The following is a 17,026-nucleotide window of genomic DNA, read 5'->3' as shown; positions in this document are numbered from 1 at the left end:
GGAGAGGAGGGGGGATAGAGGAGAGGAGGGGGGATAGAGGAGAGGAGGGGGGATAGAGGAGAGGAGGGGGGGGAGAGAGGAGAGGAGGAGGGGGGAGAGAGGAGAGGAGAAGAGGAGGGGGGAGAGAGGAGAGGAGAAGAGGAGGGGGGAGAGAGGAGAGGAGAAGAGGAGGGGGGAGAGAGGAGAGGAGAAGAGGAGAGGAGGGGATAGAGGAGAGGAGGATAGAGGAGAGGAGGATAGAGGAGGAGGGGGGATAGAGGAGAGGAGGGGGGATAGAGGAGAGGAGGGGGGATAGAGGAGAGGAGGGGGGATAGAGGAGAGGAGGGGGGATAGAGGAGAGGAGGGGGGATAGAGGAGGGGGGATAGAGGAGAGGAGGGGGGGATAGAGGAGAGGAGGGGGGATAGAGGAGAGGAGGGGGGGATAGAGGAGAGGAGGGGGGATAGAGGAGAGGGGGGATAGAGGAGAGGGGGGACAGAGGAGAGGAGGGACAGAGGAGAGGAGGGGGAAGATAGAGGAGAGGAGGGGGGATAGAGGAGGTGGGACAGAGGAGAGGAAGAGGGGGGATAGAGGAGAGGAGGAGAGGGGATAGAGGAGAGGAGGAGGGGGGATAGAGGAGAGGGGATAGAGGAGAGGGGATAGAGGAGAGGAGGAGGGGTGATAGAGGAGAGGGGATAGAGGAGAGGAGGAGAGGGGATAGAGGAGAGGGGATAGAGGAGAGGGGATAGAGGAGAGGGGATAGAGGAGAGGGGATAGAGGAGAGGAGGAGGGGTGATAGAGGAGAGGGGATAGAGGAGAGGAGGAGGGGTGATAGAGGAGAGGGGATAGAGGAGAGGAGGAGAGGGGATAGAGGAGAGGAGGAGAGGGGATAGAGGAGAGGAGGAGAGGGGATAGAGGAGAGGAGGAGAGGGGATAGAGGAGAGGAGGAGGGGGGATAGAGGAGAGGAGGAGAGGAGAGGGGATAGAGGAGAGGAGGAGGGGGGATAGAGGAGAGGAGGAGAGGGGATAGAGGAGAGGGGATAGAGGAGAGGAGGAGGGGGGATAGAGGAGAGGAGGAGAGGGGATAGAGGAGAGGAGGAGAGGGGATAAGGGGGAGAGGAGGAGGTGAAGAGAGAACCAGAACGTAAACGTTACAGCAGAGAGAGAAGCAGTGATACCTCAGAGCCTTAAGGCTTCAGCATGAGTCACACGGCACCGTTTGTCCATTTTGAGACGCTGTAGCCTGTAAACACTTCCTCAAAAAACAGTCCAGATTTCATCTAAGATAACTCAAGACATACAATATATTTCTACATCTGACTAGGATGTTTGGTGCAGAATTTCTCAAGTGAAAACATTTGCATGAAAACTAGCCTGTCACTGAGTGACAAACAGATCTGTGAAGAATCATGCCGCAGACCAAAACATCACAAAATGGCGTCATCCATATATGGACAAACTGTTTCAGATGGGAAGCACGCGGAGGCCCTCAGTATGCCCTGTGTTTCAGATGGGAAGCCCTCAGTATGCCCTGTGTTTCAGATGGGAAGCCCTCAGTATGCCCTGTGTTTCAGATGGGAAGCCCTCAGTATGCCCTGTGTTTCAGATGGGAAGCCCTCAGTATGCCCTGTGTTTCAGATGGGAAGCCCTCAGTATGCCCTGTGTTTCAGATGGGAAGCCCTCAGTATGCCCTGTGTTTCAGATGGGAAGCCCTCAGTATGCCCTGTGTTTCAGATGGGAAGCCCTCAGTATGCCCTGTGTTTCAGATGGGAAGCCCTCAGTATGCCCTGTGTTTCAGATGGGAAGCCCTCAGTATGCCCTGTGTTTCAGATGGGAAGCCCTCAGTATGCCCTGTGTTTCAGATGGGAAGCCCTCAGTATGCCCTGTGTTTCAGATGGGAAGCCCTCAGTATGCCCTGTGTTTCAGATGGGAAGCCCTCAGTATGCCCTGTGTTTCAGATGGGAAGCCCTCAGTATGCCCTGTGTTTCAGATGGGAAGCCCTCAGTATGCCCTGTGTTTCAGATGGGAAGCCCTCAGTATGCCCTGTGTTTCAGATGGGAAGCCCTCAGTATGCCCTGTGTTTCAGATGGGAAGCCCTCAGTATGCCCTGTGTTTCAGATGGGAGGCCCTCAGTATGCCCTGTGTTTCAGATGGGAGGCCCTCAGTATGCCCTGTGTTTCAGATGGGAAGCCCTCAGTATGCCCTGTGTTTCAGATGGGAAGCCCTCAGTATGCCCTGTGTTTCAGATGGGAAGCCCTCAGTATGCCCTGTGTTTCAGATGGGAAGCCCTCAGTATGCCCTGTGTTTCAGATGGGAAGCCCTCAGTATGCCCTGTGTTTCAGATGGGAAGCCCTCAGTATGCCCTGTGTTTCAGATGGGAAGCCCTCAGTATGCCCTGTGTTTCAGATGGGAGGCCCTCAGTATGCCCTGTGTTTCAGATGGGAAGCCCTCAGTATGCCCTGTGTTTCAGATGGGAGGCCCTCAGTATGCCCTGTGTTTCAGATGGGAAGCCCTCAGTATGCCCTGTGTTTCAGATGGGAAGCCCTCAGTATGCCCTGTGTTTCAGATGGGAAGCCCTCAGTATGCCCTGTGTTTCAGATGGGAGGCCCTCAGTATGCCCTGTGTTTCAGATGGGAAGCCCTCAGTATGCCCTGTGTTTCAGATGGGAAGCCCTCAGTATGCCCTGTGTTTCAGATGGGAAGCCCTCAGTATGCCCTGTGTTTCAGATGGGAGGCCCTCAGTATGCCCTGTGTTTCAGATGGGAAGCCCTCAGTATGCCCTGTGTTTCAGATGGGAAGCCCTCAGTATGCCCTGTGTTTCAGATGGGAAGCCCTCAGTATGCCCTGTGTTTCAGATGGGAAGCCCTCAGTATGCCCTGGTGTTTCAGATGGGAAGCCCTCAGTATGCCCTGGTGTTTCAGATGGGAAGCCCTCAGTATGCCCTGTGTTTCAGATGGGAAGCCCTCAGTATGCCCTGTGTTTCAGATGGGAAGCCCTCAGTATGCCCTGTGTTTCAGATGGGAAGCCCTCAGTATGCCCTGTGTTTCAGATGGGAAGCCCTCAGTATGCCCTGGTGTTTGACGGTAGAGAAGGAGAGCTATGTGGCAGTGACAGCAGAGCGAGAGACGGACGGCGAGAGACGGAGGCGAGAGACGGAGAGCGAGAGACGGAGGGCGAGAGACGGAGGGCGAGAGACGGAGGGCGAGAGACGGAGAGCGAGAGACGGAGGGCGAGAGACGGAGGGCGAGAGACGGACGGCGAGAGACGGAGGGCGAGAGACGGAGGGCGAGAGACGGAGGGCGAGAGACGGAGGGCGAGAGACGGAGGGCGAGAGACGGACGGCGAGAGACGGACGGCGAGAGACGGACGGCGAGAGACGGAGGTCGAGAGACGGAGGGCGAGAGACGGAGGGCGAGAGACGGACGGCGAGAGACGGACGGCGAGAGACGGACGGCGAGAGACGGACGGCGAGAGACGGACGGCGAGAGACGGAGGGCGAGAGACGGAGGGCGAGAGACGGAGGGCGAGAGACGGAGGGCGAGAGACGGACGGCGAGAGACGGACGGCGAGAGACGGAGGGCGAGAGACGGACGGCGAGAGACGGAGGGCGAGAGACGGACGGCGAGAGACGGAGGGCGAGAGACGGACGGCGAGAGACGGACGGCGAGAGACGGAGGGCGAGAGACGGACGGAGAGAGACGGAGAGCGAGAGACGGACAGCGAGAGACGGAGAGCGAGAGACGGAGAGCGAGAGACGGACGGCGAGAGACGGAGAGCGAGAGACGGACGGCGAGAGACGGACGGCGAGAGACGGACGGCGAGAGACGGACGGAGAGAGACGGAGGGCGAGAGACGGACAGCGAGAGACGGAGAGCGAGAGACGGACGGAGAGAGACGGAGAGCGAGAGACGGACGGCGAGAGACGGACGGCGAGAGACGGACGGCGAGAGACGGACGGCGAGAGACGGACGGAGAACGAACAAGTCCTAGACTAACTGACTACTGGAGCATCTCTGTTCTGTCATTCTGCCCTCAGGCACCACACTGGGAGAGGAGCCGCCACACACAGCGAACCCCACTGATTCAGCTCCATTATCCTGTAATACCAGATCCACAGAGGGAACCCCACTGATTCAGCTCCATTATCCTCATACCAGATCCACAGAGGGAACCCCACTGATTCAGCTCCATTATCCTGTAATAGCAGATCCACAGAGGGAACCCCACTGATTCAGCTCCATTATCCTGTAATAGCAGATCCACAGAGGGAACCCCACTGATTCACCTCCATTATCCTGTAATACCAGATCCACAGAGGGAACCCCACTGATTCAGCTCCATTATCCTGTAATAGCAGATCCAGAGGGAACCCCACTGATTCAGCTCCATTATCCTCATACCAGATCCACAGAGGGAACCCCACTGATTCAGCTCCATTATCCTGTAATACCAGATCCACAGAGGGAACCCCACTGATTCAGCTCCATTATCCTATAATACCAGATCCACAGAGGGAACCCCACTGATTCAGCTCCATTATCCTGTAATACCAGATCCACAGACGGAACCCCACTGATTCAGCTCCATTATCCTGTAATACCAGATCCACAGAGGGAACCCCACTGATTCAGCTCCATTATCCTGTAATACCAGATCCACAGAGGGAACCCCACTGATTCAGCTCCATTATCCTGTAATACCAGATCCACAGAGGGAACCCCACTGATTCAGCTCCATTATCCTGTAATACCAGATCCACAGAGGGAACCCCACTGATTCAGCTCCATTATCCTGTAATACCAGATCCACAGAGGGAACCCCACTGATTCAGCTCCATTATCCTGTAATACCAGATCCACAGAGGGAACCCCACTGATTCAGCTCCATTATCCTGTAATACCAGATCCACAGAGGGAACCCCACTGATTCAGCTCCATTATCCTGTAATACCAGATCCACAGAGGGAACCCCACTGATTCAGCTCCATTATCCTCATACCAGATCCACAGAGGGAACCCCACTGATTCACCTCCATTATCCTGTAATACCAGATCCACAGAGGGAACCCCACTGATTCAGCTCCATTATCCTGTAATACCAGATCCACAGAGGGAACCCCACTGATTCAGCTCCATTATCCTGTAATACCAGATCCACAGAGGGAACCCCACTGATTCAGCTCCATTATCCTGTAATACCAGATCCACAGAGGGAACCCCACTGATTCAGCTCCATTATCCTGTAATACCAGATCCACAGAGGGAACCCCACTGATTCAGCTCCATTATCCTGTAATACCAGATCCACAGAGGGAACCCCACTGATTCAGCTCCATTATCCTGTAATACCAGATCCACAGAGGGAACCCCACTGATTCAGCTCCATTATCCTGTAATACCAGATCCACAGAGGGAACCCCACTGATTCAGCTCCATTATCCTGTAATACCAGATCCACAGAGGGAACCCCACTGATTCAGCTCCATTATCCTGTAATACCAGATCCACAGAGGGAACCCCACTGATTCACCTCCATTATCCTGTAATACCAGATCCACAGAGGGAACCCCACTGATTCACCTCCATTATCCTGTAATACCAGATCCACAGAGGGAACCCCACTGATTCAGCTCCATTATCCTGTAATACCAGATCCACAGAGGGAACCCCACTGATTCAGCTCCATTATCCTGTAATACCAGATCCACAGAGGGAACCCCACTGATTCATCTCCATTATCCTGTAATACCAGATCCACAGAGGGAACCCCACTGATTCAGCTCCATTATCCTCATACCAGATCCACAGAGGGAACCCCACTGATTCAGCTCCATTATTCTGTAATACCAGATCCACAGAGGGAACCCCACTGATTCAGCTCCATTATCCTGTAATACCAGATCCACAGAGGGAACCCCACTGATTCAGCTCCATTATCCTGTAATACCAGATCCACAGAGGGAACCCCACTGATTCAGCTCCATTATCCTGTAATACCAGATCCACAGAGGGAACCCCACTGATTCAGCTCCATTATCCTGTAATACCAGATCCACAGAGGGAACCCCACTGATTCAGCTCCATTATCCTGTAATACCAGATCCACAGAGGGAACCCCACTGATTCAGCTCCATTATCCTGTAATACCAGATCCACAGAGGGAACCCCACTGATTCAGCTCCATTATCCTGTAATACCAGATCCACAGAGGGAACCCCACTGATTCAGCTCCATTATCCTGTAATACCAGATCCACAGAGGGAACCCCACTGATTCAGCTCCATTATCCTGTAATACCAGATCCACAGAGGGAACCCCACTGATTCAGCTCCATTATCCTGTAATACCAGATCCACAGAGGGAACCCCACTGATTCAGCTCCATTATCCTGTAATACCAGATCCACAGAGGGAACCCCACTGATTCAGCTCCATTATCCTCATACCAGATCCCGCTGAACAATGGAGGATTTTCAAAAGTTATACTAACGGACTTGCACATTAACAATCAATCAGTCTCTTACCTGGTGTGGCGGTGGTCTTGGTGGCAGTAGGCGAGGTGAACCCCGTGAAGGCTGGAGTGACGGGTTTGACGCTGTTCCCATTGGACAGTCCAGACAGGGGTTTGAACCCTACCCCGTTACCGAACCCGGAGAAGGTCGCGACCCCCCCAGCAGCTGGCCCGGGTCCAGACGTAGGGGCCAGGGAGAAACCTTTAAACACTTTGAACGCTCCTCCACTCTGCCCCTGTAGGCAGAAAAGACAGGAAGTAAACAAATGATTCACTAGGAAACTGGATGCTTCCATCGCCCTCCATTAGGCTAAAACATCACCGGAGGGGGGGGGGGGCGCTTTAAAAAAGGACTTCTGGCATCCAAGGAAGGAAGGAAGGAAGGAAGGAAGGAAGGAAGGAAGGACTGCTTGCCTTGGGTTAAAGTAAAGCTGGAAGGAAGGAAGGAAGGAAGGAAGGAAGGAAGGAAGGAAGGAAGGAAGGAAGGAAGGAAGGAAGGAAGGAAGGAAGGAAGGAAGGAAGGAAGGAAGGAAGGAAGGAAGGAAGGAAGGAAGGAAGGGACTGCTTGCCTTGGGTTAAAGTAAAGCTGGGAGGAAGGGACTGCTGAATTGGGTTAAAGTAAAGCTGGGAGGAAGGGACTGCTGAATTGGGTTAAAGTAAAGCTGGGAGGAAGGGACTGCTGAATTGGGTTAAAGTAAAGCTGGGAGGAAGGGACTGCTGAATTGGGTTAAAGTAAAGCTGGGAGGAAGGGACTGCTGAATTGGGTTAAAGTAAAGCTGGGAGGAAGGGACTGCTGAATTGGGTTAAAGTAAAGCTGGGAGGAAGGGACTGCTGAATTGGGTTAAAGTAAAGCTGGGAGGAAGGGACTGCTGAATTGGGTTAAAGTAAAGCTGGGAGGAAGGGACTGCTGAATTGGGTTAAAGTAAAGCTGGGAGGAAGGGACTGCTGAATTGGGTTAAAGTAAAGCTGGGAGGAAGGGACTGCTGAATTGGGTTAAAGTAAAGCTGGGAGGAAGGGACTGCTGAATTGGGTTAAAGTAAAGCTGGGAGGAAGGGACTGCTGAATTGGGTTAAAGTAAAGCTGGGAGGAAGGGACTGCTGAATTGGGTTAAAGTAAAGCTGGGAGGAAGGGACTGCTGAATTGGGTTAAAGTAAAGCTGGGAGGAAGGGACTGCTGAATTGGGTTAAAGTAAAGCTGGGAGGAAGGGACTGCTGAATTGGGTTAAAGTAAAGCTGGGAGGAAGGGACTGCTGAATTGGGTTAAAGTAAAGCTGGGAGGAAGGGACTGCTGAATTGGGTTAAAGTAAAGCTGGGAGGAAGGGACTGCTGAATTGGGTTAAAGTAAAGCTGGGAGGAAGGGACTGCTGAATTGGGTTAAAGTAAAGCTGGGAGGAAGGGACTGCTGAATTGGGTTAAAGTAAAGCTGGGAGGAAGGGACTGCTGAATTGGGTTAAAGTAAAGCTGGGAGGAAGGGACTGCTGAATTGGGTTAAAGTAAAGCTGGGAGGAAGGGACTGCTGAATTGGGTTAAAGTAAAGCTGGGAGGAAGGGACTGCTGAATTGGGTTAAAGTAAAGCTGGGAGGAAGGGACTGCTGAATTGGGTTAAAGTAAAGCTGGGAGGAAGGGACTGCTGAATTGGGTTAAAGTAAAGCTGGGAGGAAGGGACTGCTGAATTGGGTTAAAGTAAAGCTGGGAGGAAGGGACTGCTGAATTGGGTTAAAGTAAAGCTGGGAGGAAGGGACTGCTGAATTGGGTTAAAGTAAAGCTGGGAGGAAGGGACTGCTGAATTGGGTTAAAGTAAAGCTGGGAGGAAGGGACTGCTGAATTGGGTTAAAGTAAAGCTGGGTTGTGTTCAGTAGCCACTAAAACTGAAGAAAACATGAAAACAGGGATGCAGTTACCACCTGAACTTATGCAATAAGAAACGCTTGTTCTTTCTCCTAATGAACATGACCCAGGTTTCCCCCCCTCTGACTGACAGACAGACAGCATGCAGTGAGCTAGTTCCTGTTGGTTAGTCAGTCAGGAAGCCTACCTCTGAACCAGCAGCACGACGCTTGGCCTTCTTGATGGGCCTGCTCTTCATCACATCGTCACTAGCGATGGAAAACATCCCTGCCTGATGAACACCATCAGAAAACGATTAGAAATAGGATCAAATATGTACAGTCCATCCTCACTGTGTAATATAGTCCGTCCTCACTGTGTAATATAGTCCGTCCTCACTGTGTAATATAGTCCGTCCTCACTGTGTAATACAGTCCGTCCTCACTGTGTAATATAGTCCGTCTTCACTGTGTAATATAGTCCGTCCTCACTGTGTAATATAGTCCGTCCTCACTGTGTAATATAGTCCGTCCTCACTGTGTAATATAGTCCGTCCTCACTGTGTAATATAGTCCGTCCTCACTGTGTAATATAGTCCGTCCTCACTGTGTAATATAGTCCGTCCTCACTGTGTAATATAGTCCGTCCTCACTGTGTAATATAGTCCGCCCTCCCTCACTGTGTAATATAGTCCGTCTTCACTGTGTAATATAGTCCGTCCTCACTGTGTAATATAGTCCGTCCTCACTGTGTAATACAGTCCGTCCTCACTGTGTAATACAGTCCGTCCTCACTGTGTAATACAGTCCGCCCTCACTGTGTAATACAGTCCGCCCTCACTGTGTAATACAGTCCGCCCTCACTGTGTAATACAGTCCGCCCTCACTGTGTCATACAGTCCGCCCTCACTGTGTCATACAGTCCGCCCTCACCTCACTGTGTCATACAGTCCGCCCTCACTGTGTCATACAGTCCGCCCTCACTGTGTCATACAGTCCGCCCTCACTGTGTCATACAGTCCGCCCTCACTGTGTCATACAGTCCGCCCTCACTGTGTCATACAGTCCGTCCTCACTGTGTCATACAGTCCGTCCTCACTGTGTCATACAGTCCGTCCTCACTGTGTCATACAGTCCGTCCTCACTGTGTCATACAGTCCGTCCTCACTGTGTCATACAGTCCGTCCTCACTGTGTCATACAGTCCGTCCTCACTGTGTCATACAGTCCGTCCTCACTGTGTCATACAGTCCGTCCTCACTGTGTCATACAGTCCGTCCTCACTGTGTCATACAGTCCGTCCTCACTGTGTCATACAGTCCGTCCTCACTGTGTCATACAGTCCGTCCTCACTGTGTCATACAGTCCGTCCTCACTGTGTCATACAGTCCGTCCTCACTGTGTCATACAGTCCGTCCTCACTGTGTCATACAGTCCGTCCTCACTGTGTCATACAGTCCGTCCTCACTGTGTCATACAGTCCGTCCTCACTGTGTCATACAGTCCGTCCTCACTGTGTCATACAGTCCGTCCTCACTGTGTCATACAGTCCGTCCTCACTGTGTCATACAGTCCGTCCTCACTGTGTCATACAGTCCGTCCTCACTGTGTCATACAGTCCGTCCTCACTGTGTCATACAGTCCGTCCTCACTGTGTCATACAGTCCGTCCTCACTGTGTCATACAGTCCGTCCTCACTGTGTCATATAGTCCGTCCTCACTGTGTCATATAGTCCGTCCTCACTGTGTCATATAGTCCGTCCTCACTGTGTCATATAGTCCGTCCTCACTGTGTCATATAGTCCGTCCTCACTGTGTCATATAGTCCGTCCTCACTGTGTCATATAGTCCGTCCTCACTGTGTCATATAGTCCGTCCTCACTGTGTCATATAGTCCGTCCTCACTGTGTCATATAGTCCGTCCTCACTGTGTCATATAGTCCGTCCTCACTGTGTCATATAGTCCGTCCTCACTGTGTCATATAGTCCGTCCTCACTGTGTCATATAGTCCGTCCTCACTGTGTCATATAGTCCGTCCTCACTGTGTAATATAGTCCGTCCTCACTGTGTAATATAGTCCGTCCTCACTGTGTAATATAGTCCGTCCTCACTGTGTAATATAGTCCGTCCTCACTGTGTAATATAGTCCGTCCTCACTGTGTAATATAGTCCGTCCTCACTGTGTAATATAGTCCGTCCTCACTGTGTAATATAGTCCGTCCTCACTGTGTAATATAGTCCGTCCTCACTGTGTAATATAGTCCGTCCTCACTGTGTAATATAGTCCGTCCTCACTGTGTAATATAGTCCGTCCTCACTGTGTAATATAGTCCGTCCTCACTGTGTAATATAGTCCGTCCTCACTGTGTAATATAGTCCGCCCTCACTGTGTAATATAGTCCGCCCTCACTGTGTAATATAGTCCGCCCTCACTGTGTAATATAGTCCGCCCTCACTGTGTAATATAGTCCGTCCTCACTGTGTAATATAGTCCGTCCTCACTGTGTAATATAGTCCGTCCTCACTGTGTAATATAGGCTAGTTGAGAACAAGTCCTTTATTTAACCAGGTAGGCTAGTTGAGAACAAGTCCTTTATTTAACCAGGTTAGGCTAGTTGAGAACAAGTTCTCATTTACAACTGCGACCTGGCCAAGATAAAGCAAAGCAGTGTGACACTGAAAACAACAACACAGAGTTACACATGGAGTAAACAAGCGTACAGTCAATAATACAGTAGAGAAAAAAAGAAAGTCTATATACAGTGTGTGTAAATGGAGTGAGGAGGTAAGGCAATAAATGAGCCGTAGTAGCAAAGTAATTACAATTTAGCAGATTAACACTGGACTGATAGATGAGCAGATGATGATGTGTAAGTAGTGATACTGGTGTGCAAAAGAGCAGAAAGTAAATAAAAACAATATGGGGATGAGGTAGGTAGATTGGGTGGGCTGTTTACAGATGGACTATGTACAGCTGCAGCGATCGGTTAGCTGCTCTGACAGCTGATGTTTAAAGTTAGTGAGGGAAATATAAGTCTCCAGCTTCAGCGATTTTTGCAATTCGTTCCAGTCACTGGCAGCAGAGAACTGGAAGGAAAGGCGGCCAAAGGAGGTGTTGGCTTTGGGGATGACCAGTGAGATATACATGCTGGAGCGCGTGCTACGGGTGGGTGTTGCTATGGTGACCAGTGAGCTGAGATAAGGCGGAGCTTTACCTAGCATAGACTTATAGATGACCTGGAGCCAGTGGGTTTGGTGACGAGTATGTAGCTAGGGCCAGCCAACGAGAGCATACAGGTCGCAATGGTGGGTAGTATATGGGGCTTTGGTGACAAAACGGATGGCACTGTGATAGACTGCATCCAGTTTGCTGACTAGGGCATTGGAAGCTATTTTGTAGATGACATCGCCGAAGTCGAGGATCGGTAGGATGGTCAGTTTTACGAGGGTAAGTTTGGCGGCATGAGTGAAGGAGGCTTTGTTGCGAAATAGGAAGCCAATTCTAGATTTGATTTTGGATTGGAGATGTTTAATAGGAGTCTGGAAGGAGTGTTTACAGTCTAACCAGACACCTAGGTATTTGTAGTTGTCCACATATTCTAGGTCAGAACCGTCCAGAGTAGTGATGCTAGTCGGGCGGGCGGGTGCGGGCAGCGAACGGTTGAAAAGCATGCATTTGGTTTTACTAGCATTTAAGAGCAGTTGGAGGCCATGGAAGGAGTGTTGTATGGCATTGAAGCTCATCTGGAGGGTTAACACAGTGTCCAAAGAGGGGCCAGAAGTATACAGAATGGTGTCGTCTGCGTAGAGGTGGATCAGGGAATCACCCGCAGCAAGAGCGACATCGTTGATATATACAGAGTAAAGAGTCGGCCCGAGAATTTAACCCTGTGGTACCCCCATAGAGACTGCCAGAGGTCCAGACAGTAGGCCCTCCGATTTGACACACTGAACTCTATCTGAGAAGTAGTTGGTGAACCAGGCGAGGCAGTCATTTGAGAAACCAAGGCTGTTGAGTCTGCTGATAAGAATGCGGTGATCGAGTCGAAAGCCTTGGCCAGGTCGATGAAAACGGCTGCACAGTAATGTCTTTTATCGATGACGGGTTATGATATCGTTTAGGACCTTGAGCGTGGCTGAGGTGTTACCCATGACCAGCTCGGAAACCGGATTGCACAGCGGAGAAGGTACGGTGGGATTCGAAATGGTCAGTGATCTGTTTATTAACTTGGCTTTCGAAGACTTTAGAAAGGCAGGGCAGGATGGATATAGGTCTATAGCAGTTTGGGTCTAGAGTGACCCCCCCCCCCCCCCTTTGAAGACGGGGGTTCTACAACATTGAATCAACATGGTGTTTTGACAAGCTTCTTTGTAACCTCAGTGACTCGGGGCTAACCGATAAACTAAACTATTTTATTTCCTTACCAACCTCCTGATCTGTTTCGGAGAGCTTGCCTTCTGCCGAGGCAGCGTAGCTCCAATACTGGAGCTGGTCCCGTGGTTGATTCAGAGAGGTAGAACCTCAAACATTACTGTGAAGCCGTTGTCTTTAACCTTCTCATTTTATAACCTAGCTTTGCTCCTATGGGGGGGGGGGAGACGACACTCAACATGGCCGCCAGTCCTCCCATTATACCACCAGCCGTTCTAGTCATTCTATTTCTATAGCAGCACATGCAGTCAGGAGCAGAGGAGAGAAAATGTGTGTTTAAAAAAATACACAAAACTCATAAAACGTAACTCATAGGTAGACCGCTGTCATCCAAAACTCTACACCAATCACTGAAGGCCTATCCAACCCCCTCCACACCAATCACTGAAGGCCTATCCAACCACCTATCCAACCCCCTCCATACCAATCACTGAAGACCTATCCAACCCCCTCCATACCAATCACTGAAGACCTATCCAACCCCCTCCACACCAATCACTGAAGGCCTATCCAACCCCCTCCATACCAATCACTGAAGACCTATCCAACCCCCTCCATACCAATCACTGAAGGCCTATCCAACCCCCTCCACACCAATCACTGAAGGTCTATCCAACCCCTATCCAACCCCCTCCATACCAATCACTGAAGACCTATCCAACCCCCTCCACACCAATCACTGAAGACCTATCCAACCCCTATCCAACCCCCTCCACACCAATAACTGGCCTATCCAACCCCCTCCACACCAATAACTGGCCTATCCAACCCCCTCCATACCAATCACTGAAGGTCTATCCAACCCCCTCCACACCAATCACTGAAGGCCTATCCAACCCCCTCCATACCAATCACTGAAGGCCTATCCAACCCCCTCCACACCAATCACTGAAGACCTATCCAACCCCCTCCACACCAATCACTGAAGGCCTATCCAACCCCTATCCAACCCCCTCTATACCAATCACTGAAGGTCTATCCAACCCCCTCCATACCAATCACTGAAGGCCTATCCAACCCCCTCCACACCAATCACTGAAGGCCTATCCAACCCCCTCCACACCAATCACTGAAGGCCTATCCAACCCCCTCCACACCAATCACTGAAGTCCTATCCAACCTCCTCCACACCAATCCCTGCAGACCTTTCCAACCCCCTCCACACCAATCACTGAAGGCCTATCCAACCCCCTCCACACCAATCACTGAAGGTCTATCCAACCCCCTCCACACCAATCACTGAAGGCCTATCCAACCCCCTCCACACCAATCACTGAAGTCCTATCCAACCTCCTCCACACCAATCCCTGCAGACCTTTCCAACCCCCTCCACACCAATCACTGAAGGCCTATCCAACCCCCTCCACACCAATCACTGAAGGCCTATCCAACCCCCTCCACACCAATCACTGAAGGCCTATCCAACCCCTATCCAACCCCCTCCATACCAATCACTGAAGGCCTATCCAACCCCTCCATACCAATCACTGAAGGCCTATCCAACCCCCTCCACGCAAATCACTGAAGGTCTATCCAACCCCCTCCACACCAATCACTGAAGACCTATCCAACCCCCTCCACACCAATCACTGAAGACCTATCCAACCCCCTCCACACCAATCACTGAAGGTCTATCCAACCCCCTCCACACCAATCACTGAAGGTCCTATCCAACCCCCCTCCATACCAATCACTGAAGGCCTATCCAACCCCCTCCACACCAATCACTGAAGGCCTATCCAACCCCCTCCACACCAATCACTGAAGACCTATCCAACCCCCTCCACACCAATCACTGAAGGCCTATCCAACCCCTAACCAACCCCCTCCACACCAATCACTGAAGACCTATCCAACCCCCTCCATACCAATCACTGAAGGCCTATCCAACCCCCTCTATACCAATCACTGAAGGCCTATCCAACCCCTATCCAACCCCCTCCATACCAATCACTGAAGGCCTATCCAACCCCTCCATACCAATCACTGAAGGCCTATCCAACCCCCTCCACGCAAATCACTGAAGGTCTATCCAACCCCCTCCACACCAATCACTGAAGACCTATCCAACCCCCTCCACACCAATCACTGAAGACCTATCCAACCCCCTCCACACCAATCACTGAAGGTCTATCCAACCCCCTCCACACCAATCACTGAAGGTCTATCCAACCCCTATCCAACCCCCCTCCATACCAATCACTGAAGGCCTATCCAACCCCCTCCACACCAATCACTGAAGGCCTATCCAACCCCCTCCACACCAATCACTGAAGACCTATCCAACCCCCTCCACACCAATCACTGAAGGCCTATCCAACCCCTAACCAACCCCCTCCACACCAATCACTGAAGACCTATCCAACCCCCTCCATACCAATCACTGAAGGCCTATCCAACCCCCTCCATACCAATCACTGAAGGCCTATCCAACCCCCTCCACACCAATCACTGAAGGCCTATCCAACCCCCTCCACACCAATCACTGAAGGCCTATCCAACCCCCTCCACACCAATCACTGAAGGCCTATCCAACCCCTATCCAACCCCCTCCACACCAATCACTGAAGGCCTATCCAACCCCCTCCACACCAATCACTGAAGACCTATCCAACCCCTATCCAACCCCCTCCATACCAATCACTGAAGGCCTATCCAACCCCCTCCACACCAATCACTGAAGGCCTATCCAACCCCCTCCACACCAATCACTGAAGACCTATCCAACCCCCTCCATACCAATCACTGAAGGCCTATCCAACCCCCTCCATACCAATCACTGAAGGCCTATCCAACCCCCTCCACACCAATCACTGAAGGCCTATCCAACCCCCTCCACACCAATCACTGAAGACCTATCCAACCCCCTCCATACCAATCACTGAAGGCCTATCCAACCCCCTCCACACCAATCACTGAAGGCCTATCCAACCCCCTCCACACCAATCACTGAAGGTCTATCCAACCCCCTCCACACCAATCACTGAAGACCTATCCAACCCCCTCCATACCAATCACTGAAGGCCTATCCAACCCCCTCCACACCAATCACTGAAGACCTATCCAACCCCCTCCACACCAATCACTGAAGGTCTATCCAACCCCCTCCACACCAATCACTGAAGGTCTATCCAACCCCTATCCAACCCCCTCCACACCAATCACTGAAGGTCTATCCAACCCCCCTCCACACCAATCACTGAAGGCCTATCCAACCCCCTCCACACCAATCACTGAAGGCCTATCCAACCCCCTCCACACCAATCACTGAAGACCTATCCAACCCCCTCCACACCAATCACTGAAGATCCTATCCAACCCCCTCCACACCAATCACTGAAGGCCTATCCAACCCCCTCCACACCAATCACTGAAGACCTATCCAACCCCCTCCACACCAATCACTGAAGGTCTATCCAACCCCCTCCATACCAATCACTGAAGGTCTATCCAACCCCCTCCACACCAATCACTGAAGGTCTATCCAACCCCCTCCACACCAATCACTGAAGGCCTATCCAACCCCCTCCACACCAATCACTGAAGGCCTATCCAACCCCCTCCACACCAATCACTGAAGGCCTATCCAACCCCCTCCACACCAATCACTGAAGACCTATCCAACCCCTATCCAACCCCCTCCACACCAATCACTGAAGGTCTATCCAACCCCCTCCACACCAATCACTGAAGACCTATCCAACCCCCTCCACACCAATCACTGAAGGCCTATCCAACCCCCTCCACACCAATCACTGAAGACCTATCCAACCCCTATCCAACCCCCCTCCACACCAATCACTGAAGGTCTATCCAACCCCCTCCACACCAATCACTGAAGACCTATCCAACCCCCTCCACACCAATCACTGAAGGTCTATCCAACCCCCTCCACACCAATCACTGAAGGTCTATCCAACCCCCTCCACACCAATCACTGAAGACCTATCCAACCCCCTCCACACCAATCACTGAAGACCTATCCAACCCCCTCCATACTAAATCAGATAACTGTTTTTACACCACATGCAGTTGTCTATTTATTATAATTTCGTGGGGATGCTGAAACTATTGAAAACAGCCAACAACAGAAAGGGAGACTAATAATTTTGTACTAGTTACTTGGCAGGATGTGTTAAAAGCCTGAACCCCCGGGACATGTTCCTGCAGGCTGTGTATTATTATACAGTCAATATAGTTTATCAGAAAAAAGAAATCTACAAAAATCTCTGAAACTGGAAACACTCATCTCCCTCACTAGCTTTAAGCACCAGCTGTCAGAGC

The 17,026-nt window shown here is 51.4% G+C and overlaps 1 protein-coding gene across 3 annotated transcripts in view; it reads right to left on the bottom strand.

Moving 5' to 3' along the window:
* LOC106594813 (nuclear pore complex protein Nup50) overlaps window positions 1–17,026 on the bottom strand; it is a 38,095-nt gene that overhangs the window by 18,891 nt on the left and 2,178 nt on the right. For all 3 annotated transcript variants that reach the window (XR_014381262.1, XR_014381263.1, XM_082964359.1), the window contains exons 3-4: window positions 8,520–8,603; window positions 6,499–6,721 (exon numbers count right to left, since the gene is read on the bottom strand). Coding sequence is in view for 1 of the 3 variants with exons in the window: in XM_082964359.1 (XP_082820485.1) it covers window positions 6,499–6,721; window positions 8,520–8,603 (307 nt within the window). In the remaining 2 variants the exon portion in view is untranslated. The remainder of the gene's footprint in view (window positions 1–6,498; window positions 6,722–8,519; window positions 8,604–17,026) is intronic.

Source organism: Salmo salar, chromosome 17 (assembly GCF_965601325.2).
Source record: "Salmo salar chromosome 17, fSalSal1, whole genome shotgun sequence".
NCBI lineage: Eukaryota > Metazoa > Chordata > Actinopteri > Salmoniformes > Salmonidae > Salmo > Salmo salar.
The sequence above is the reverse complement of the archived record's forward strand: the minus strand, read 5'-3'. Positions and strand labels throughout refer to the sequence as shown.